We start from the raw sequence: 24,901 nt of genomic DNA on the forward strand, positions 1-24,901 counted from the left end.
GGGGAGCACTCACGGGGCACAGGCCTGAGAGCCTGGAGAAGGGGACACTGGAGTGTTATCTTGTTTCGCCCTCAGAGGAGCTCTATGAGGAGGGAGTCACTGTGCCCATTTCCCACAGAGGGTACCTGCCCACATACAGGTGTTAAGAGGCAGAGCCCCCATTCAACCCAAACGGCCTGCCCCAGGGTATGCAATCATGATGCTCTAGAGACACCGAAAGAAAACATGAAAGTGAGGCTGTTTCCAAAATAAGAAAAAAAAACCCTGTAAATTGGATTTGGCAAGTTACCTTGAGATATCAGATAAAGCAAAGTGCCTTGATTTAATACCAGTCAGCATCCTCAACAAAGACGGCAGGACGGGAAGGCAAGGATGGCAGTTGTTCCAACGGGGCACCGACCGCTAGGTCACAACCCTCCACCGCCCACCTCTGTGAGGATGCGCCCAGCATAACCACAGCAACGCTTTCCATCCATGGACCTGACGCCTGCCGCTCCTGACCTTGATGCAGCAAAACCTGTTCTGTTGGATCCCGAGTTTCACCGGCAAACAGGCATCTACCCGCTGTGCCTTGTCAGCCTGGCTCTGATCTCCGTGTTCTTCTACAGCTGGTGCTTGCCTCTCTGCTCCCACTCAGATTCCTATCTTCCTATACTCAGCCCCAGACTGGGAATCAAAGCCTCATTACTGATTGTTCCCTTACCGCCCACACCTGGACAGGTCAGCCTAGGCCCTGGAACTGCTCTCTGATACTCTGATCAGCTCTCCCTGCCAGCAATTCACTACAATATTATCAAGATCCTCCGCGGATGACTCAGACTAAGTTACAGAAGTATGCCTGAAGCACTGAAATGGAAGAATTTCTGTGTCCCTGAGAAAAGAAAACTAGAACATATTTACTGGACTTTATGGGAATTTTAGTCACCATATTTCATATGAAGCTCCTAACTACAGCAAGGAAAACTACAATTACCAGAAGTTACGTTTTAAGTGGTAAATACCACCTGTAGATATACCATCTTCAGGAATGAAAACGCTTGGCACCCAGGGTCATTTCTACGCTTTTAAGTTTCCTTTGCTAGACTTCTGGTTAGTCAATTACTTGAACTGATCTCCATACAGTTACACTTTTTAACCTTTCAAAATTATCCTGCTAAATTCATTACAACTTTTGATGCTTTTACTCTCATTTTCATGCTCTAGAGTCTAGCTTCTACAATGAGAACAGTTACTGACAAGATTGAATTAATACTGTGTTGGCAATTTTACATGACAATCTCAAAATGACCCCAAAGCACGATTCATATATCAATTCTAAATACACTAAAAATCACAAGCATTTGGAGAAAGAAATAAGGTCATTTCGCAACTGACTTTAAATTATCTATTCATTTATTAATTGAAAAGACGTCACAGACTGTAATTTTTTTTCTTCAATACAACTAAATGATTTAGCAGATGATCTGTCTTAAGATTTGAAGTATTATAATCTAAAGACAGGAAATTGGAATTCATAAGCATTTTATCTTCTAACATTTAATTTCTTCCTTTTACCTTTCAGACACAGCAAATCATAACACAAGCCTTTAGCTTCTACCATTCTAATGTAAACTCAAAGAGGACAGGACTCTGTGTCCTGTTATTCAGCTTTTGGAACAATACTTGGCACACAGCAAGTATTTAACAAGTTCTACAACCAGCCCTCACCATGAATCAAAGAGAACTGATATGAAAGAAGAGAATTTAAATGTAATTTTTAGGGCTCTGACATTTAAATTTGAAACTCAATGATCTGACCATGTCTTAATCATCAGACAGGAACAAATAAAGATGTTAGAGGAATTATTAGAACAGTTTAATCAGTTATTTTACACAACCAAAGGTAGCCAAGGGGAAAAAACAATTCGAAAAGGTATTTTAAAAGATAATCACTTTAACCAGTTTTAATGCAAATGACTTGGGACAAGTCGTTCTCAACAGTGATATACTTTATACTAATACAATTCAAAATGAGAATTAAAAGATTTTGATGGCATAAAAATGTGTGGGGCTTTTTAAAGTCTACTTTCAAATTTTTTAAAACTGGCTAATTGCATTCAAAACCTAAATCAGGGTTTATGGTGAATTTTCATTGCCTAAATAAAAATCCTCAGTGTGTACATGTATATAAACTGTATCAACACAGTAACTTCTGATGTGGGAACCTCAGAGGGCAGAACCAACTGCCCCACTGCCTGTGGACCCCTAGACCAGAATTCTGTGCCATCAGCCATTCACCTACCTGAGTCAGGATAGTGGTGGTCCCATCTGTAGCCTCAACTGTGAGGTTATAGTTTGATTTCTGTTCTGCATCAAGAGGCTTGGCAATAATGATGGTTCCAGTGCCCCTGTCCACATCAAAGTGACTGTCGTAGTTGCCACCTAGTTTAAGTTAGGACAAACAAAAGTAGAAACAGGTCACAGGATGAAAATCTACCAATTATTTTGTGGCTTTCTAATTTTTAATGGCAGTTAAAAAAAAAAAAGAAGAAGAAAGAAAAAAATTCTGATACAGTGATCAGAGTGATTCCAGGGAGCTTTCATTTTGAAAGACCAGAAAACAAGGACCAACTGGAAAGACAACATTTGCTTACTGAAAAAAAAGGAAGAAAAAAGGCTGATCCATGACTGTTGAGGAAGCTACTAAGTGAGAAGAAGCAAGAACTGAGAACAACAACAAAAAAAAAACATTTATAATTCTACCAACCAACTGCTGAATTACTTTCAGTTTGTTTCTTCAAGGGTTTTGAATACTTTACATCTCAGTAGCTACATATCGCATCATTTAGTAACCAAAGGTGGCCACTTAAAATTTTACTTAAAAATTTTTTTTACTTAAAAAAATTGTGACAATTAGAGTGTACAGATCTAATAAAATAACTATTAAAAACAAATGTTAACTTTGAAAAAAATAGAAGTTAATGCCAGTTAGTCCTGACTCTACACTACTGGACATTTTTTCCCATTGCTGTGGGACACAAAGCTTAATGAAGCAAAGTTTTCTATAATATTAACGTTACCCAAATGCATTCCCCATCATATTCAAGACAAAACTCTCTTTTCAAAGCTATTGAACTTGAGATACTTATACCAATGAAATGAGATGGCATGAAAATAAAGTCTAAACACCATGATGAAGTTCTATGACTAAATCTAACCAAAAAGCAAAACAGCACATGCACAAAACAGAATGTTGAGTTAAATCTAAAAATCCAAGGATCTACGGATGTATGGAAAGTCAGTACATTTGCAACTGGGATGGATGAGCATGGACCCGCTATGAAAAGAAAAAGCAATGACAGATGGTCACTGGAAAGAATAAAATTTGAAAAATGGCTGTTTTTCTTTAGATCTCATAATCTGAGGCAAATTATGTGATCTCAGCAGATACCTTCTGCTGTACAGTTCAGGTCACAAGTCATCGGAAAGATGTAAAACACTTCTCTAGCAAGTGTGTCTCCTGGCACAGCCAAAAAGAAGCAAGCATGGAAGGCAAGCACAGAACAAGGACAGCAATCAGTCACAGCGGTTCCGAGGCAGTCCGCTTACACGGCGGTGGGGGCTGGCGGGGGGCGGGGGTGGAGGGGGATGGGGGAGGCGCTGAGAGGGTGTGAGGTGCTGCTTGGGGGCAGCCTGCTCATCTGGAAATGCGACAGGAATTAAGGCAAAGCAAGCAAACTGCTCTCACTGCAGTTGACTATGAAGAGTCCTTTTTGTTCATTTAAAACTAAACTGTAATGGTTTCACAGGTGTCAATAGGATCAACAATTTCATTCAAAGACCAAAGTTGGGAAAATAGCCCAGCTATCTAGAGAGAAAGTTTAAGGGGTACAGCCTGAACCCCGTGTCCCAGAAGCTTCAACCTGCTGAGACAGCAGCTGGGGCAGGAGAGCTCGGGGATGAAGAGGGAAAAGGGATACTGGGTTCCAGCTAGAAACAACCTGAATATACCTCTGATTTTAATTATCTTTGTAATTAAAATACTGTGTAGACATAAGAATTAAAATACTAAGATATCAAAGTCTAATGTAAAGTTTTCAGGATGTTGTACGACTTTCTATGCCTAGCTAAATTAAATGACAGAAAAAAAAAAAAGAATTGGCTGAGGCATATAATTTTTTTAGCCTGATTTAATCTAGTGATCCCCCAGGCGGTACAGTGGTAAAGAATCCACCTGAAATGCGGGAGACATGGGTTTGACCCCTGGGTTGGGCAGATCCCCTAGAGAAGGGAACAGCTACCCACTCCAGTATTCTTGCCTGGGAAATCTCTGGACAGAGGAGCCTGATGGGCTACAGTCCATGGGATTGCAAAGAGCTGGACACGACTTAGTGACTAAACAACAACAATCCAGTGAAGCCTGCTTCCTACTGAAAACGAGGTAAATCAAACTTAAAAGTCATAGTTGACACTACCACTTATAAATTAGAAATTTTAACCATATTCCCTATAAAATACTGACATGTGACAATCACACAGGCAGTTATTTTAAACATTCAAATCATATTCACTAAAAATAGTTATGTGCCATATGTCATATACCAAGAAGGAAAAATTAAGAAGCTGTGGCTTTGGACCAAACATTTATATTTCTCTGTGTCCTTTTGATGTACTTTTAAAAACCTTACTTTTATATTAATAAGGTACATACACAGTGCTTTTATTTTAAACACAGTGCTTTTATTTTATTTTTATGTTGGTTATTACCGTAAAAAAATGTTGCAGGCAAAATGATGCAATTTAAAACAAACTCTCCACTTACAGATCTTACTATCAATTTTAAATTCTGAGATGTGCACAAAAAGCAGAAAACCAGAAATGGGCTCCCCTCAGTGTGACCTAGACAGGACAATGAGAACTATCATGAACACTTACCGATGATGTCAAACCAGAGAGGTATGCCTGGAGGCTCAACAGATATGACTCCAATCATGTGAGCAACTGGATCACTTTCCATTACAGTAAAGGTAAAAAATGATTCTTCAAATGAAATTGGCTCCAGGGATGGTTTCGGTTTGGAAATCCATTCAATGTGGAGTCGAGCGGTTGACGACTTTTGGGGGCGACCATTATCAACAGCCTTAATCTATAAAATGTGGGCAGAGAGGGGAAAAAAAACCGCATATAAAAAGCTGCATCCCATAACTGAAGCATGCATTGGTTTGGGCTGCAGCCCATGGGGTCGCTTAGGGTCGGACACGACTGAGCGACTTCACTTTTACTTTTCACTTTCATGCATTGGGGAAGGAAATGGCCACCCACTCCAGTGTTCTTGCTTGGAGAATCCCAGGGACGGGGGAGCCTGGTGGGCAGCTGTCTACGGGGTCGCACAGAGTCGGACACGACTGAACTGACTTAGCAGCAGCAGCAACACTGAACCAATTTCAAACACTTAATATCCCGTGCTGTCTATTCCATGTGTTTAATGCCTGATAAAAAGAGCAACCTTTTCATGCCTCGCTGAACAGAAATAACTGGAATAATGAAGGGAAAAACAAACCCACACTTCCCACTGTTAGGTTACCACAGGGAGGTCAGTAAATGGAGAGAAAGTTGTGAGAGAAGAGACTTAAGGCTAGATTAATAGTCAAAGCACGGAAGAAATTCAAAGACTAGATCTTCACTCACTGAAAGAATATCATATTCTCCAGCTCCAGAAAACTTCTTGGACAAAACCACTCCCGTTTTTGGCTCAATAAAAAATTTGCCGTGCTCATTCCCCTCTTCGATGCTGTAGGAGATTTCTGCGTTGGGACCTTCGTCTTTGTCTGTGGCAATCACACGATACAAAGGCTCTCGTTTGGCGTTTCTTTCCCGTTCTGGCTTTTCCCGCTCTGGGAGTCTGATCTTGTAGAACTTTTGCAGGAACTGAGGCTTGTTGTCGTTTTCGTCAAGGATCTTCACGATGACTCTTGTGATGGTTGACTTGGGGGGGCTACCGTTGTCTGTCACAGTAACCTGTTTTTTTTTTTTTTTAAAAAAGGTAGTATCAAGAAATGTTTTTAAGATATACTGTATAAAAAGTGAGTGTCTTCTTCCTAATGATAATCAGCTTTTGTATAAGCCTCTGCAGTTCACACAGCACTATGACACACACAGGTTCTCTGACCACTGCCCCGTGAAGGGGCAGGACCACCTCTTCACTTTCACACAGCAATTCGGGGCGGGGGGCGGTGGGCAGGGGATAGGGAAGAACCAGCTCTGAGCTCCGGCTCTCTCCTTACCCCGTTATCCCTCTTCCTCACACACCCTAACAGTAATGTGACAGCCACCAATGTTAAGCTCTCACAAACTTAGTATTTTTAAGTGAAGGAAGAGATACATGAAGATTTTGTTAAGTACTTAAAGAGTCCTCTTATATATGTTTAAAAATAGAATCTTAACACGCTGCATTTAAAAACTATCACTTTTAAACCTCATCAATAAAATAAGTTAAATCAGCCAGTTAAAATACACATTAAGTATAAGGAGCAAGCCTTTTAATACTAGCGATCATTTTGCTTGGCTCTCTTTTATTGTACAGAAGTTCTGGTAGAGAGGACACAAACACTTAAATTGAAGGCCAACTTATTAAAGAAGGTTTTCAATAAAAGAAATGCAAAATAACTTTCATTCTAGGTATTCGTGTATTGAGTTTAGGTATGAAAATCTAAGATTCTTGAGGATTATACTGATGAATGCTTCTGTATGCATAAGAAACAATTTCACCTTCAAATTACATGTTCATTTCCCCTTCAATATGTACATTAAAAGGAATGACCTCAGTTATTCTCCCCTCACCCACATCCTCGCAAATTAATCAATGTAATACTAAAACCATTAAAGTAGACTGAAGTTTCCTGTGGAACTATGTTCCTTTTAAAGCTTGGCAGGTGTAAATTCTGTTGTTTATAAAAGTGTGAATGAATGTATCCTGAGGGTACTTGTCAAGACTATTTAAGTAAAGTTAACTGCTTTAATTAAAGTACATGATTTTCCTTCCCAAACTCTCAAAATAAAACCAAATTGTATTTACTATTTTAATTTTAACTTCTCAAAATATTTCCTTTTGATCAGTTTTCATATGATCCATAGGGAAAAGGAAAAGGAAAAATTAAAGAGAAATACACCATGTACTATGCTTTGTAGCATTCATCAAATTGTTCCTAAATTTGGGGTCCTAACCTGCCGCCAGTCACAAAGCTTTTCACATGTGACTTAACAAAAAAAAAAAACCAAATTCTTTTTTAAGACAGTCAAATCCATGCCAACTCTGGCCTTCAAATAAATGACCACAAAAGGACTCCAGAAAAACATACATGTTATTATAAGCAAACTAATCTTATTTCCCATCAGTATCTTACTATCATCTTTGAAGCCCTAAGTATCTTATACCTGCTCCCATCGGCCTCTGACACTCACTGAGAAAACAGCCTCCAGAGTGGGGCACACAGCTAACAGGTGTGCAGTGCGGTTCTAACCAGGGTGACAGGGCCACACAACGAAGGCTGCCATCGTTTGCAACCTGCGGCTCTGGATGTTGTGGCATCTGTTTACTTTCTGGGAATAAAACGGTGTGTAAAGGAGACCTGAACTATACTCACAGTGTTTTCTTTATTTTCCTTTTTCTTAATAACCAGAAGCTAATATAACAATATAGCAGCAGCTATGAATGACTAATGTGAGACCGCTCTTTCTCATAATATTTATGATTACAATAGTCTTCACGTTATTACAATATCCTTCAAATTATTAAAAATAAAGAAATGCTTACTTCCAGTATGTGTTCATCTTGCTGCTCTCGATCTAGCTTCCTTGCTGTGGTTGTGATGAGACCTATGAAATGATAACAGCTCATGAATCCTAACAAAGTAAAGTCCAGTACAAAACACCGTACCTGAAACCACACCCTGAGAGTCGAAGTTTGAGTAAACGCTTAATCTATTCTCAAGAGGAATACATTATTCATTCATATATAGCTAATTATTTTATTGACAAAAATACACATTATTTATTAACATACTTTATACTTTCTCAGGGCTTCTCCGGTGGCTCAGACGGTAATGAATCCACCTGCCATGTGTATTTTATTGACAAAAATACACATTATTTATTAACATACTTTATACTTTCTCAGGGCTTCTCCGGTGGCTCAGGCGGTAACGCCCGCCTGGGTTCGATTCCTGGGTTGGGAAGATCCCCTGGAGGAGGGCATAGCAACCACTCCAGTATCCTTGCCTGGAGAATCCTCATGGACAGAGGCCTGGCAAGCTACAGTCCATGAGGTTATAAGGAGTCAGACACGACTGAGTGACTAAGCACAGCACACAGCATACTTTCTCTTCTTAATAGTTCTTAAACATATAAATGACAAGGATTAAGTGGAAAAAATCAGTTCCATTTAAAAATTTTGTTTAGTAGTTTCCACATTACATTTTCTCAGAAAAAATTTTTATAGAAAGATGAAATTATCCAGGATTTCAACCTCATCCGTATCTCCTGTGACTGCTGCAGAGGTAATTAAGAATTGACAGAAAAAGCTTCTATATCAAAAAGGACCACCGGAAAATATAATGTTGACTATGATTTATTACCTCTGGGCCATCCACCCTCAAACATGAGGAACTGTCATAAAAAGTAATGGGATTTTCCAGTAAATGCTAGTCAAATAACAATCTTTCAATTTCCCCCAAAAAGAAGAAAAAGATCATTATCCTCAAAGAAACCCCATGTCCATTATTCCTTTGATTTTCCTATCAAATAAGAATATCTATATCTTATATTATATAATATATTATATATATATATCTTAATATATTTTAATTCATTAAAATTAATGAAATATATTCTTATATTTCACACAAATTAAAAACAAAATCCCTCCAATCACTAAAATATCCTCTGCAAATTGTGTTGATGATGGACAGGTATAACCTGAGTGGTTCTGACATCAGATGTGAGGATCAGGTAAGGCCTTCAGGTGGCAAATCACCGCCATGACTAAGCCTCCTTTTGCCCAGCTTTCTGTGGCTTTCCACAGAGAAATTTCTCAAATAATTCATATTTAAGAACAGATTTTATCATTCTAATTGATTTTCCCCTATTATCCTAGCTAATTTGACAAAACTACCAACTGAAGGCTATTTAAAGCATTTCTCTAAACTTGTAAATGAAAAGTTTGTGTTTTCATTTAATTCAACGTCTTTTTTTCCCTTAAATAGTCACTAAGAATCTACATCAGCATTATCTTCCCCACAATTCAGTGAAGCAACGCTCTCTTTTTAATATGGACAACAAAAGACTATATTGTACGTTAGAATCTGGGGTTTTTCCAAAACCGTATTTCTAGATTAAAAGAGGTTCAAGGCAAATGGTTCACAATGCTTAATGGTGTGAAAATGTGGCTTACTGTCACACAGGTTTGATTTTCATTAGTCGAAAAACTTTTAAAGTTAATCCCCTTTTTCTTTCCTTATCAAAAGTTCACCACACTTTCTGATTGTGGTTTTAAGGAATTCAAAAATGACAGAAAATCGCTGTGATTAGTCCCATCTAATTGTCCTCATGTACCTATCAGAAACTTGCTCTTAATGTTAACATCGCAAGAGGCCACAGCTTGTCATGTTCACAGCAAAACAGGGTTCTGCTCTATAGAACATAATGATTCATTACAGGAAATCTTAGCAAATAACTTTCTGTGACCAATAAGTAAGTATCTTAGCAAATACGATTCCTCACTTTACAATTTCCTTACAGCACACCAGACTGCTAATGAGGATGACCTTATGTCCATATTACCAGTTCAGTATAAAGACGAAAGAGTTCCCTGGGTAGTTCAGCTGGTAAAGAAGCTGCCTGCAATGCAGGAGACCCTGGTTAGATTCCTGGGTCAGGAAGTTCCCCTGGAGAACGGTTAGGCTACCCACTTCAGTATTCTTGGGCTTCTCTGGTGGCTCAGATAGTAAGGAATCTGCCTGTAATGAAGGAGACCTGGGTTCGATCCCTGGGTTGGGGAGGTCCCCGGAGGAGGGCATGGCAACCCACTCCAGTATTCCTGCCTGGAGAATCCCCATGGACAGAGGAACCTGGTGGACTACAGTCCATGGGTCGCAAACAGTTGGACATGACTGAGCGACTAAGCACAGAAAGACAAAAAGCAAACCTATCACCTAGGTTTGGAATGAACTGAATGCTCTATATCAGATCAGTCGCTCAATCGTGTCCGACTCTTTGCGACCCCATGAATCGCAGCATGCCAGGCCTCCCTGTCCATCACCAACTCCCGGAGTTCACTCAGACTCACGTCCATCGAGTCAGTGATGCCATCCAGCCATCTCATCCTCTGTTGTCCCCTTCTCCTCCTGCCCCCAATCCCTCCCAGCATCAGAGTCTTTTCCAATGAGTCAACTCTTTGCATGAGGTGGCCAAAGTACTGGAGTTTCGGCTTCAGCATCATTCCTTCCAAAGAAATCCAAGGGCTGATCTCCTTCACAATGGACTGGTTGGATCTCCTTGCAGTCCAAGGGACTCTCAAGAGTCTTCTCTAACACCACAGTTCAAAAGCATCAATTCTTCGGTACTCAGCCTTCTTCACAGTCCACAGTCCTTCTCACATCCATACATGACCACAGGAAAAACCATAGCCTTGACTAGACGAACCTTTGTTGGCAAAGTAATGTCTCTGCTTTTGAATATGCTATCTAGGTTGGTCATAACTTTCCTTCCAAGGAGTAAGCGTCTTTTAATTTCATGGCTGCAGTCACCATCTGTAGTGATTTTGGGGCCCAGAAAAATAGTCTGACACTGTTTCCACTATTTCCCCATCTATTTCCCCTGAAGTGATGGGACTGGATGCCATGATCTTCGTTTTCTGAATGTTGAGCTTTAAGCCAACTTTTTCACTCTCCACTTTCACTTTCATCAAGAGGCTTTTGAGTTACTCTTCACTTTCTGCCATAAGGGTGGTGTCATCTGCATATCTGAGGTTATTGATATTTCTCCTGGCAATCTTTATTCCAGCTTGTGTTTCTTCCAGTCCAGCGTTTCTCATGATGTACTCTGCATATAAGTTAAATAAACAGGGTGACAATATACAGTCTTGACGAACTCCTTTTCCTATTTGGAACCAGTCTCTTGTTCCATGTCCAGTTCTAACTGTTGCTTCCTGACCTGCATACAAATTTCTCAAGAGGCATATCAGGTGGTCTGGTATTCCCATCTCTTTCAGAATTTTCCACAGTTTACTGTGATCCACACAGTCAAAGGCTTTGGCATAGTCAATAAAGCAGAAATAGATGTTTTTCTGGAACTCTCTTGCTTTTTCCATGATCCAGCAGATGTTGGCAATTTGATCTCTGGTTCCTCTGCCTTTTCTAAAACCAGCTTGAACATCAGGAAGTTCATGGTTCACGTATTGCAGAAGCCTGGCTTGGAGAATTTTGAGCATTACTTTACTAGCATGTGAGATGAGTGCAATTGTGCGGCAGTTTGCGCATTCTTTGGCATTGCCTTTCTTTGGGATTGGAATGAAACCTGACCTTTTCCAGTCCTGTGGCCACTGCTGAGTTTTCCAAATTTGCTGGCATACTGAGAGCGGCACTTTCACAGCATCATCTTTCAGGATTTGGAATAGCTCAACTGGAATTCCATCACCTCCACTAGCTTTGTTCATAGTGATGCTTTCTAAGGCCCACTTGACTTCACATTCCAGGATGTCTGGCTCTAGGTCAGTGATCACATCATCGTGATTATCTGGGTCGTGAAATCTTTTTTGTACAGTTCTTCTGTGTATTCTTGCCACCTCTTCTTAATATCTTCTGTTTCTGTTAGGTCCATACCATTTCTGTCCTTTATCGAGCTCATCTTTGCATGAAATGTTCCTTTGGTATCTCTGATTTTCTTGAAGAGATCCCTAGTCTTTCCCATTCTGTTGTTTTCCTCTCTTTCTTTGCATTGATCTATATACTTAAAATTAATTCTCCCTTAATTCAAATGCAATATTAATTCCATTTAAATGCAATGAATTCTACTGTTTCTTTATTTAATCATCCCAGCTGCTCCTACCCATTCCTCAGCCTCTCAGTTTAAACCTCACTTCTGAGGTCTCCTGTGACAAGCCTAGCCTGGGGTTCTGCTCCTGGGTCTTCCAGGCTCTCTCATTTGCTCTGTCACAACATCACCACACGGGCACTCCAGTCACTCATTTCAGTCTTTTTTGTATCCTTCAAAGCCCACAGGACTCTGCCCTTCCCGTGTACCTTGCTTATATTGCTGTATCTCTACTACCTTAAAAACACACTTAAATGTGTGAACATACGAATTTCTTAAAACCGTTAAGAGTAGATTTTTAACATATGTATTGGAGTAAGAGGCATATAATAACCTACACTAAACTTGGAAATAATATAAATTTATAGCTTATATAAGAGAGGACCATTTAACATGTGTTTACAGGTAAGAGGCGTCAGGCCTTGAGGCCGGTGGTCTAGGTGACGCTGGTGTCCAGCAGAAGACAATTAGAGGCACAGATGTGAAGTGCAGAGAAGTTGCCAGAGGCCGGGCAGACTTAATTACTCCGCAAGTACAGAAAGGAGAGTGAAGAATGGTGAACAGGGCGTGCGTGTGTGCTCCGTTTCTTCATTCGTGTCCGACTCTCTGTGACCCTATGGACCATAGCCCGCCAGAGGCTCCTCTGTCCATGGGATTCTCCAGGCAAGGATACACGAGTGGGTTGCCATTTCCTTCTCCTACCAAAAAAATAAAGAGGAGGGTTGGCCAACCTTATTGAAGTGTCCAGAACGCCATGAAGAAGCCTCAGAAGCAAAGGAGGGAGTCCCTCTGCCAAGGAACTTCAGGGAAGCTTGGAAAAGAAGACCAAGCGAGAGCCAGGGAGGCAGGAAGACCAGGAAAGGGATTTCTCTAACGAGGAGGGGACGGTCCGGCAGGCTAGCAGAGTGATTATAACCACGAAGGAAGGAAGACGAAGATCCAGACGTGGACTAACCAGTACAGGAGCTGCGAGCCAACCACACGTGAGGTGTTTCAGCGCTTCCTGCCTACGTTCGCACACCTGTACGAAAGGATGCCCACCCCGAGGGCCACAGTTCCCTGGTCCCTAACACCACAACAGGGAGGGGCAGGGCTAGCCTGACCACGGGGTGCTGTGAGGTGCAGCTGCCCCTCGGAGAAAATGAGTGCCTCCTGTGGAATTTCCACACAGAATGAACTCTGGAGAGAAAACGAAACACTATAATGAAGCAGGAACATCGAGGAAGACCATGGATGCTCTCTGGAGGGGCGCTTGACCTCACCGCAGGCCACCACACCGGGAGCAGAACACCATGGAAATGCTAGCCAAGGAGCCATTTAGCTTTGGAATTCATGACGCAGTTCACTTCCATTTTCACCTCTGGAACTTTTTCACATCTCAAGCCGGCTAATCCTCCGCCTTGCCTGCCTGACAAACATCTATTTTCAAAAACGAATCCAGGGCATACCTTTTCTACATGCATGCTATTAACCCTGTCGGGATGAAATATCTAATAAATGTATCCATTTCTTTCTCTTTAAACGCTGGCGCTCATCTGTTATTTTTACCACTAAATCCCAGAAGCAGCTATACTTCATGAAATAGTGCACTATTTCAGAAATAGAGAGAAGCCTTTAAGATGATCAAACTCAGCTACCTGAGCCGGAGACAAATTAAATTCTTCCAATTCACCAGTAAATCAGCATCAAAGCCAGGATTAGAATTTAGTTTTCCTGAAGCCCAGATGAGAGGTATGGGGTCTAATCCTCCCTTCCCCATCACATCACACTGTATAATTTCCTGCACTTTGGTATTTCAACTCTCTGAAAATTCTCAACTGTCACTTATGTGAAGTTTAAGGAAAAAAAAACCAGCAACAGTTAATTATTCGTCATTTAACAGGTCCAAAAAAGTACCTTAGAGAAAAAAATAGAGTGGGAGAAGGCAGAAAAAAAGCACATGCGAGTGCTGCCTCTTGGAATCTTGTATCTTTCTCTTCCTTTTCTCCTCAACTCTGTCAAGTTAAAAATAGAAATGAAAAGACAACAATTTCCTTGCCCTACAAAACATCCCATTTGTAGACCAATGCCATTATAAACAGAAACGGACTGAGACAGCAAATACAGTTTATTGTTGTTTATTTGAGAAGTTAGGTCTGGCTCTTTGCAACCCCATGGGCTTGTAGCCCGCCAGGCTCTTCTGTCCATGGGATTCTCCAGGCCAGAATACTGGAGTGGGTTGCCATGCCCTCCTCCAGGAGATCTTCCCAACCCAGGGATCGAACCCAGGTCTCCTGCATTGCAGGCAGATTCCTTTTACCATTTGAGCTACCAGGGAATCCCTTGCTGCAAAACAAAAGCTAACTAATGCATCAAATCAATTCATCTCTAATTGTTTTCTGGCTCAATAAATCCCCAAGTATTGTGCTATGACCTTTAAATGTATTATCTGACTCGATCCATAGGTATACATATGGCGATACCTGTATCATAATAAATAAACATTTTTACAGGCTCAGAAATTAAGGTGCTTACTCAACATCATCGAGCAAAGGGGCGAGATGGGAGTTGAGTGAACACCGAGCATCAGAGCCTGGAGCCACATTAAGAATGGAAGAAGCCAAGGAGGGACGATGGAAGGCTTAGGTTCTGGAAGGAAGGGTTTGAAGTATCAGCACCATGGATGCAATGAGATGGCAGCTGGAGAACAAAAAGCAAACGAAAAAACAGAATTTCTGAATAGGATTAAGGTCCAACTGCCTGGAGAGAGAAAATAACTTGTGATCTGCAGAAGGAGTTTTTAAAGAACCAAAACTATGAAAGAAAAAGTCCTGACTCTGAAAAAAAACAAAACAAAAACAAAAACGCTGTGTGGTCATGCGTTCACCTTGCTTGGCAGAAAACTTACTTTGAGTCATTTTCCAGTTATTCTACTTGAAAATAAGCAGAGGAAGGAGAAAGATCAAGGAAGAGAACAAAAGCCTGCTCACCTAATTAACATTTCCCACTATTCTGATTACTCCTGCGGCCAGTCTTCATCCTTTTGCTTGTTTTACAGAAACGCATGAACTACAGCAACATACATTCTGGAAAGGCACTGTGGTCACAGCACTCCTGGAGATGATGGACAAGTCCCACCTTGCGCACCACGTGATACGCTGCCCCTCCAGCATACGTGGTCACCGAGCACTGGAAATGTGGCTGGTGTGAATGAGACACTGACTTTTCAAATTAATTTAAATGATTTAACTCATCTCTATTCCTTTGGAGAGTCTCCAATTTCAAATTATACATGTCAAAACCCAATTTTAACATCCACAATAGTCAGAATCTTTTTCTGTGGTTAAAATTTGAAGCAGTATTTCAATAGCAAACATATTGTTATATCAAGACCCAAATTCTGCAAGCAGCTGTCTTAACTCTAAACAGTGAAAATAGCGAAACTTTCCAAGATTTTGAGATGCTGATACTGTTCGAATTTTTTTTTTTAGTTTCCATGGTGCCTGCTCTGAGTTGTTAAGCTATCACAAAACTACAGGAACTAATCAAATGTATGGAAAATAAAGGAGGCAATACATCGGTAATTATTAGTAATAACTGTCAGTTACTCTAATTTTTTACTCTAATTTTTGGAAAAGACCCTGATGCTGGGAAAGATAGAGGACAAGAAGAGAAGGCGTGACAGAGGATGAGATGGTTGGATGGCATCACCAACTCAATGGACATGAGTTTGAGAAAGCTCTGGAGATAGTGAAGGACAGGGAAACCTGGTGTGGTACAGTCCATGGGGTCCCAAAGAGTCAGACATGACTGAGTGACTGAACGCCATCACCATTCCAATTTATAAAATAAAGTATTAAAGGAAGCAAAGGACAGTGAGACAGGAAAGCAAGAGCCATTAACTGTAGAATTCCATGTGGAGCACGTGACAAATACTGTCCCAAGGTACTATCTAGTCTACAGATCTTTGTGCCCAACCAGCTTTAATAAAGTGACAGTGTTCTCAAAACAAGACTGCTAACTGCAATTTACAAAGAGCCCAGCTAAAAGTCCTGAGGTCTGGAGAGTGGGTAGACAGAGGACACCACAGGAAGGGGGAGGACAGAAACCAGACCAAGGACAGTGTTTTCCTATTCAAATTTCTAAGACTCCTCTTCTAACAGGTGAAATGGAAATCGTATGAAATTTTGCTAATTTTTAGACAAGTCAACTGGAGAATAAGTATTAAGCAGTAACCACATCCTCCCTATGATGCTTGGTTCTCACCTTGACCCTCCAGGACCTTAGCCAGGACTGAATGACCACAAAACAAGCAAGATGAGACGAGCACCCGCAAAGGCAGGCAAGGAGGTGGGCATTGCTACCGGAGTTCGCATCTAAAAATACAGGCTGCCTGACAGGCCAAGAGCGAACTTCCAGTTTTTCTAGTTACCACTCAGCATCCGTCCCCTTGGAGCTTTGGCCCTTGGGCCCAGCGATCCTCTGCAGCACGGCACTGTCTTTATTTAGGAGGTGTTCTAAGGCTGCATGTAACCACAGCCTGTCTGGAGCTCTCTTGGCAGCTGCCGCCATCTGAGCAGCTATTGTTTGTCTCTGCAGTCCTGGTGCCAGCGGGATTAGGCTTGGAGCCAAAAATGGAACTCTATTCATAGGCTGTCAAGGCTGGAGGGGCGCTCGGAACTCATTTAGTTCAAACTTTCACAGTCCCGTGGAAAACCCTCAAAGAATGAAATCAAATGACCAGCCTAAAGTCACACAAGCAGGGGCTGAGCAAGAATTTGCACCTTGAAATCTCCAGACTTCTCTTCTGGCTTTAATTCTATCTTGACTAGCTGCTTCTCACTGAAAAAATGGATGGTGCTGAGACATGAGATAAACATAAGATCAAAAGCCAAATGCAATTTACTGGGAATTGCCTTCAACATTCCCACAAATGTCAGATACAGCACTGATAGTGAAGGGAAGAAACCCAACCCATCTTATAAAGTTAACATCATGTTGATGTAAAAGAGGCTAATCTCACTTAGGCACTTAAATGCAAAATCTTAAAATACTGGTACTTAAAATAATTTTAGCAAATGATATCCAGCAACATAGAAAAGTACAGAATACTCCTTGAAAGAATTTATCTTAAGGATTCAAGATTAACAGATTTTGGGGGGGAAAGCTTATCTATTCCAACATGTGCAGAAAAAGCAGTGCACAAAATCTGATTTTTATTAGACTTTAAGGATAACATACTTCATGGTAAAATAAAAAATAAGCAGGAAGAACAGGTAAAATCTATAGAGTCTTCCTTAATATTTGCAAATATTTGGGAAAAGACCACAAATAAGTAAACTTTTTTTTTTTTAATGAATTCCTCCCATTGTAAAATGACTGGCCCTTCATTTCCTTCCTGTGCTGCTATCAAATGTTACCGGAAACCCTCGGAAGTTGTTTGCAGCTATAGCTGTTTCCTATTGCACTTTGTTCAGCCACAATAAAATGCCATTTACTCTGATTGAGAAAAATCAGTTGTAATATGACACTCGACTAGAACATGGATGGTTACCCAGCATACCTATTCACTGTTATAGCATTTTATGACTTTCTCATGCTTTAGGGACTACTATATATATATATGTACATGTGTATATATTTTATGTATATACATGTATATATATATATACACATATATACATTATTCTATCTGCAATTAAAGAACATTTCTTACATTGAACATAAAATAACCCTACATTATTCTATTCAGCATGTAAATCAATGAATAAAAGGTCCCTGTATAAAGTTGTCCTCTACAAAGCATATGAAGCTGTAACTTGGTTAATTTGAGCATGAACATCTCCATGCAGAATAAGGAATAAACAAAAATGGAGAAGATGATAAAAATTTGATAAATATACATAAAATCAACTGTGAGAGCTGGAATTTCAAGCTCTGAAATATTTTTTAACAGAATATAATAGCACAAAGAAGTGTGAAAAATCTCAAAACTTGAAAATATTTTATCTTCTAACAAGAAATAGTTATTTCTCAAAGTAGAAGAGATCTGAATAATAGTCTATCATCAACTTGATAAATGTCTTCTGAGATTTCAACTTTGGTAACTAATATTCTACTCCTATTCTTTAAAGAAGAATTTTAATAACCTGGAGAAGCAAAATACAGATCTCATCTTTTTTAAAGTATTCAATGCTTGGAGTAATGGAAAATAAATTTAATTCTTACTGCAGGAATATCAAGTATTCTACCCTCTCAGAAATAAATCAGCAGTACCACCAGCCCATCTAGTAAATACATCAACATATAAAGGGTCAGAAAACTACTGCCAAACTGATTTTGTATAGCTTACAAACTAAGAATGGCTTTTACATCCTTAATCAGAAATAAACAAAAGGATATATTGTGACACAGGAAAAGTACATGAAATTCAAATTTCGATGCTCATAAATAAAATTTCATTGGCACACACAGCCATTCTCATTAATTCCCCTGCTGTCGAGGGCGGTTTTCACTCCGCAGTGACAGAGCTGAGTGGCTGTGACAGAGACTGTGTGGCATGCAAAGCTGAAATTATTTCAGACTTGGCCCTTCCCGGCAAAGGTTTAATGATCCTTGCCGTACGCGGTTAATAAAACAAGTTTAAACACTTAGTGTTATTTACAAGCTTTGTGCTTTTCGGTCTGAAAATATTACTAGAAATAAGATTCGCCTAAAAAGCAACCATCATGTAATTCAGCAAAAAAACAGAGAAGGTACAGAAAAAACAGATCCAAAACCGCATGTACATCCCAAACCCGAAAGCCCATCAAGTGAACATGGGATCCTGCATCCCGAAGCAGCAGTTATGAAACTCATGTCTTCCTGGCTCTGACCTCAGGTAGCCTCTACCTCTCCCTGAAGCCTGATGTACTGGTGGTTTAGTTGCTCAGTCGTGTCTGACTCTTGTGACTCCATGGACAGTAGCCCACCAGGCTCCTCTGTCCGTGGGATTTCACAGGCAGGAATACTGGGCTGGGTTGCCATTTCCTTCTCCGCTGAAGTCATATAATTTACTTGAAAACTGGGAAAAACACAAATGGAGAAGACAGCAGACTGCTGGCATTTGCAGTCTCTGCCCATCTCACAGGGTTTCTTGTAAAGATCAACTCCGTGAGGCTGCTGTAATATATAAAGTGCCACATGCTTAATAAGCTACACTTGTCACTGCCCTTCTGGCTTCTGGAGAAAGTTTTACTTCAGCCTGATCTAAAAGTGAGGTCAGGGGTGGAAGAGTGGGACAAGAAAGATCAGAACACAGCATAGAAGAGCAGCAAAAGAAGGAAGGCCAAGGGCTGCTGGCTTCTCTTGGGCCGTCTCCTTCAAGGTCAAGTCTCAAAGGTAACAAGCACGTGACGGTCTCACAGAAATCAGCCCAAAGAGAGGGAATCTGTGGCTTCTGTGATTCCAACGGTGCCACGTGCTCCGATCTAATAATAAGAGATTGAGAGTAGAGATCAGGCTCCAAAACACATGAAATCTTAACTCGACCAGAATTGATAAAGGAACAGCTAGGAAAACAGTAAGCTGAAACAGCCTCAAGAAATTTTTAAACCGTTTAAAATTTTAAACAGATGGAAACAGATCCAATAGTTGTCAAAGAGCCTAAACCCTTTGAAGATGTTCTTGCAGACACACAGAAATCACATCCACAAACACACTCTATATTCAAAAAGGACAGCTCTACTTAATACATACTTAATTAATACTTAATTTCTGATGAAGTTATTTTTAACCATAAAAAATTTCTTTTCCAGTGTTTGTTCCCAAATAGGAAGATGTACCCCAATGAATGGGAAGATACAAACAACAACAACAACAACCCATAAACATTTACTAGATAGTGTAAAGTAAGTGGATCAGTGAAATGGGTATGAAAGGTACATGGATATGTACCTGTATTCTTATAATAACGTGGCAAGCCCATCAATGACTACAATGAAGTAATTTTCCTAAGGTACAGCCTCTAATGCTAATAAGGGAAAAACCCGAGATATTTATCACCATGTTCAGTATGCTACCACCCCTGTGAAAAAGACGAGAAAAAAAAAAATAACGCAGGCTTGTTTGTACATTAGTAAAAGAAATACAAACAGTAGTTGCCTCAAAGTGCTTGAAAATGTAGGCTTTCTTATCATTCCAGAATGGTGAGGCCACCAGATCAGAAGACCACTGTCACTGAAAAGACAGTTTATTATTCACTGCAGCCAAGCGGGTCTGCATCGGGGTCAGTCAGGAGGCAGGAGGAGCAGGAGAAAGAATGGGTCACAACCTTCCCTGCTGTTTCCGGGGAAAGGGCAAGATGCTGGAGCTCAAGCAGGTTTAGAACTGCCTGGTATGAACTATTTCAGTGGGCCCCGGTCCTCACTACAACATCCGTGACTCCCAAAAGAAAGTTATGTTGAGTGTAAGAACCTTTACCAAAAAAAAAAAAAAAAAGTATATACTCTATGAGTCTATTTATAGAAAATTTTAGGGAAGGCAAACTAATATACAGTGATTGAAGGCAGATCAGTGGCTGCCTGGGGGCGGGAGGAGGCAGCAATAGAAGGGAGAGGTTTGGGGAACTCAGGGAGAGAGATGGGTAGGTTTGCTGCCTGACTGTGGTGATGGTTTCACAGCTGCGAAGCTATGTCAAAACTCATCCAATCGCAGGCTTTAACTATGTGCAATTGATTGTACGTCAACAACACTCCAATACAACTTTTTTAAAAGTAAAGAGCAATACTTGCTTTGTGTCCAAAACTTGTAAAATACCAACAGAGATAAGGGAATAAAAGCGTAGTCGTTTCTAAAGCACGCACAGGCCCCAAATGAACACTTGGAAATTACATGCCAACTGTAAGCTACCTGCTCCTGCTGCTGCTAAGTCGCTTCAGTCGTGTCCGACTCTGTGCAACCCCATAGACAGCAGCCCATCAGGCTCCACCGTTCGAACCTATCAGACCTCAAAAGTTCAAGTTGATAGCACTGACTAGAAAGACACTTTGCTGGGGCGGCTCCAGTTTGCTGAGGTTCCCCACAGAGCGGAGCCTGGGAGTGCACACTGGTCCCCATTGTTCGGGCCCCCTTCGTCTCTGTCCTTGACATTCTGCAAAGGAAGCTGTGACGCATGTGTGTGCAGGAGCCAGGCTGCCAGGGCTCAGACGATCTAACACTCTCTGCTCTTGCCTCTCTCCCACATCAAGCAACTGCATGATTTTTGTTAAAAGAAGCAGATTTACCCTGATACTGAGCATAATCAAACAAAAAATGTTATAAGAACTTCTGGTGTTAACAAAAGTGTGTATTAGAAAAGAAAACTAGATCAAGTCACTTTTGCTTGTACCTTCTGTTAAAAGGAAACACCCTGCCACCCCAGCTATAAACAACATAACTGGAACCATCTGAGATGCAGAAAGGCAGTTTCAGGCACAAAATACATTTTAAAATGTTCATCCAAACTTGTCACTGAGAACCTCCAATTCAGCTGATCAAACCCAGTCCTAGACAAGGTTTTTTAGTTCCATTTTAAAAAACATAGGCATCCCACTATGACAATAGGAGAGAGAAAGGTTCTAGGGGGATGTTTCCTCCTCTCCAGGAGGACTTAGTGAGGTCATCTGATTTAAGTTTATACACAACATTCCAAGGGATTGCACAGAGACTCTCCAAAATAGGTCATTATTTATAAAAATAACATAAATATTATCCTTGAACCCTTCTTCTGGTATTTACGCCTTTCCACCAAGCACAGCCATTCTCTCATACACTCATCGAACCGGATTTCTTGGCCTCACCACTCCTTCCAACTGTCCCAACATGAAGAACACCCCCGAACCCCTTCTCCCTCCATCCACTTGACTACTTGCTGTATCGGCACACTAACTTTCCCAAGGGGCCTCATCCTCCTTACTGCACCACCACATCCGTCATCATCACTTTCCCATTTCCTCCAGAGGCGTTTATTAGCACCCGGGCACACATCTCACATTCACCTGTCTCCCTCTGCTATTTCACGCACGCAGACTACCAACTCTCAGAGCATCTCTTAACATGCTGAATAGACAGCAGCGGCTCAGTAAACATCTGATGTGTAAAAAATGATTTGAATGGCAATGAATTCAGATTTCCTTCAGTCCGCTGGATGTTGTAATCATCACCAGGTTTCTAAATTTCTCTTCACCACTCAGAAGCAAGTAGACCCATTTTACTCCATCAGATCTGCTCATCCAAAGGACAGGTATGCATTTATCAATCTACTGAGACCCTGCTTATCTCACGCAGTGTTAACAGAGCAGAGGTAACTTACACATGCACACGGGCGAGGCCGTGGCATCTCTCCCAGCTGCAAAGATGCTCATCACTAATCATAAACCTAAGGACCTGCCAGTTTTGTCCAAGATCTCAGAGGTAAACCTCACTACAGCCCACATCTCATGCCTTCCAGCCCGGTGATTTTCTCCCTCTGCCATTAATAATTAAGCAACATGATTCTGGGACCCCAGGTGGTGTGATGGGTCAGCGCATCACAGGAACTTTCTTCTACCTGACTGTCTTCACCAGCTATCACCATCTGGCCCCCAGTGATCCTGACCAGCCTACTGAAAGTCAATCTGCTTTAAAAGTTCCGAGGCACATGTATCCTACGAGGCGTTACATTTGGACCCTGAAGATCATGCCCAAATTATCTGCTGAGTTGCGGAAACAGAAGAATCCAGAGGCGGACCTTGTGAGGCTGTATATTTACTATCTTCTTTTACAGTGCCCATGCTAACATATGGTTATTTCTAGACTTTTAGAGACTTAGGTGACTTGTAGAATGATCAGACATTTTTACGAACAACACTTTACTACATGCTTCACAACAAATAATCCTGAGTGCTAACTATAGTTATTCTCCACTGTTATCTGCCGTCAACTCATACATAAATAAAACCTCTTGGGAATCTGCATGAATTTTTCCCCACTGTTTTATCAACAGGATCTGTATTCCGCCCAAGGGTCTGGGAGCTAGCTGTGGACTCCGAAATGGGATTTCTTCTCCCCAAAGATAAGGAAGGGTTTTGAGGTTTCAGCAGACATCCCTTCCAAAGAGTTGTCAGAACAGACAGACTTAAAGGGAGTGGCGATGCCACATTAATCCCGTTTCTTCAAGACATAACACAACAGCAGCGTCATCATCATTTCAGAGGCTGCAGACAGATAACCAAGGTTTCAAGGCTCCCCACAGTAGCTCCAACTTATATAATTTCTCTCAGTTTCTTTCTCCTTCTCCTCAAATACACATTATGTCCAGACATACGGTGTCTGCTCAGATATCCAAAGGGCACATGTACAGCCTGCTTGCCTGTCTCTTCACAGAGGACTTAATCTAATCTACAAGAGAGATGATATAAAAAAAAGTGAAAACATTTTAAAATCTAACCAATCAAGCAACTGTTTAGGGGTGGTTATGTTCCTGAATTACCACCTCGAGGCTGTGGATTCTAGACTTCTCAAGGTCTGTGACCAACCCCCGTTTCAAGCAAATAGTTTCTTGACTGTGAAATCATCCTCTGAAATTTTTATAAATATCTTATCTTTCTTCTTTTATATTTGACAGTGCATTCTAAATTTTTTAGCTCTTAGTTCTTTCCTTTTATTTCCCCAAAAATGAGACTGAACTGACTTATGAGTAATGCAGTGAAACAGTATAAAAGACACTGCTTAAACAAGCCTTTAGTAACCAGAGGTATTGCTGATTCCAATCTTTCTGAAAAAGTAAAGTGAAATTGTTACTCACTCAGTCAAGTCCGACTCTTTGTGACCCCACAGACTATAGCCTGCCAGGTTCCTCTGTCCATGGGGGTTCTCCAGGCAAGAATACTGGAGTGGGTTGCCATGCCCTTCTCCAGGGATCTTCCCAACCCAGGGATTGAACCTGGGTCTCTTGCACTACAGGTAGATTCTTTACTGTCTGAACCACCAGGGTGTTCTTGTACAATCTGTTAGTTCCAGCGCGTATTCTTGGGCTCAAGAAACCCTCCTGGAATCCTACTCCTAATACTTCCAAAAGCAAAGACCCTCAAGTCCTGTTTCTCTCCCACATAATTAAATTCTTATAGGGCTTAATCATTCTTAATCAGCTACTGGTTTTCTAACAATCCAAACCTCACTCTTAATCTCCATCAGAGGAACACATCGGAATTTGGCCAAAGAGCATGAGCATACTAATCTCAAGGCAAAAGTATAATCAAAAATCAATCTTGTTTACTTGTACTCATCAAGAAAGACAGTCTATAGGACAGGCTGGAATATGGTGACAAGAGGTTTGAAAACTAATTTTTTAACATACATTTTAAGACACAAAATATTACATACACACATGCTCCCTGATCAAGCATCTTTTTACAGGCATTTCAGTACATGGATATTGAACTCAAGCTTCTCTCCACCTTAAAAACTGCTTCCTTTTAAGTTCAACAAAGTAAATTATAAAATAAGAACAGAACAAAAAAAAAAAAAAAAGAATAACAAAGACTGGCAAGGAAGCTGAGAATGCCTTCTTAATTCTGGTTTTTATACATTATTTCCTTGATATATCAAATAGACAACTCAAAAACTGAACAGGACAGTTCCCCCAAATAAGACACAAGAAGCAAAGTCCTGACAGAGGTATGTAAATTATAAATCTACCTCTTCATAATCTAGATTATGGAAACTAGATTCTATGGAAAGTACTGACTCACTGAACCGTCGAGGTCCAAAGGCTCATGACCTCCTTCAAGAGAAGTTTTATCTCCTATGAAGGAACTGTTCTCTTGGCGTCATGCGGCAGTTCCTATTTAACTCTGAT

At 40.7% G+C, this 24,901-nt stretch overlaps 1 protein-coding gene across 7 annotated transcripts in view; it reads right to left on the reverse strand.

The window, feature by feature from the left end:
* The window catches only part of FAT1 (FAT atypical cadherin 1), a 125,930-nt gene that overhangs the window by 38,529 nt on the left and 62,500 nt on the right, over window positions 1-24,901 (reverse strand). For all 7 annotated transcript variants that reach the window (XR_815911.4, XM_010820249.4, XM_059882182.1 and 4 more), the window contains 4 exon segments: window positions 7,793-7,854; window positions 5,668-5,997; window positions 4,915-5,125; window positions 2,282-2,421 (listed from right to left, as the gene is read on the reverse strand). Coding sequence is in view for 6 of the 7 variants with exons in the window: in XM_010820249.4 (XP_010818551.2) it covers window positions 2,282-2,421; window positions 4,915-5,125; window positions 5,668-5,997; window positions 7,793-7,854 (743 nt within the window). In the remaining variant the exon portion in view is untranslated.

The sequence above is a fragment of the Bos taurus genome, chromosome 27, assembly GCF_002263795.3.
Source record: "Bos taurus isolate L1 Dominette 01449 registration number 42190680 breed Hereford chromosome 27, ARS-UCD2.0, whole genome shotgun sequence".
Taxonomy (NCBI): Eukaryota; Metazoa; Chordata; class Mammalia; order Artiodactyla; family Bovidae; genus Bos; species Bos taurus.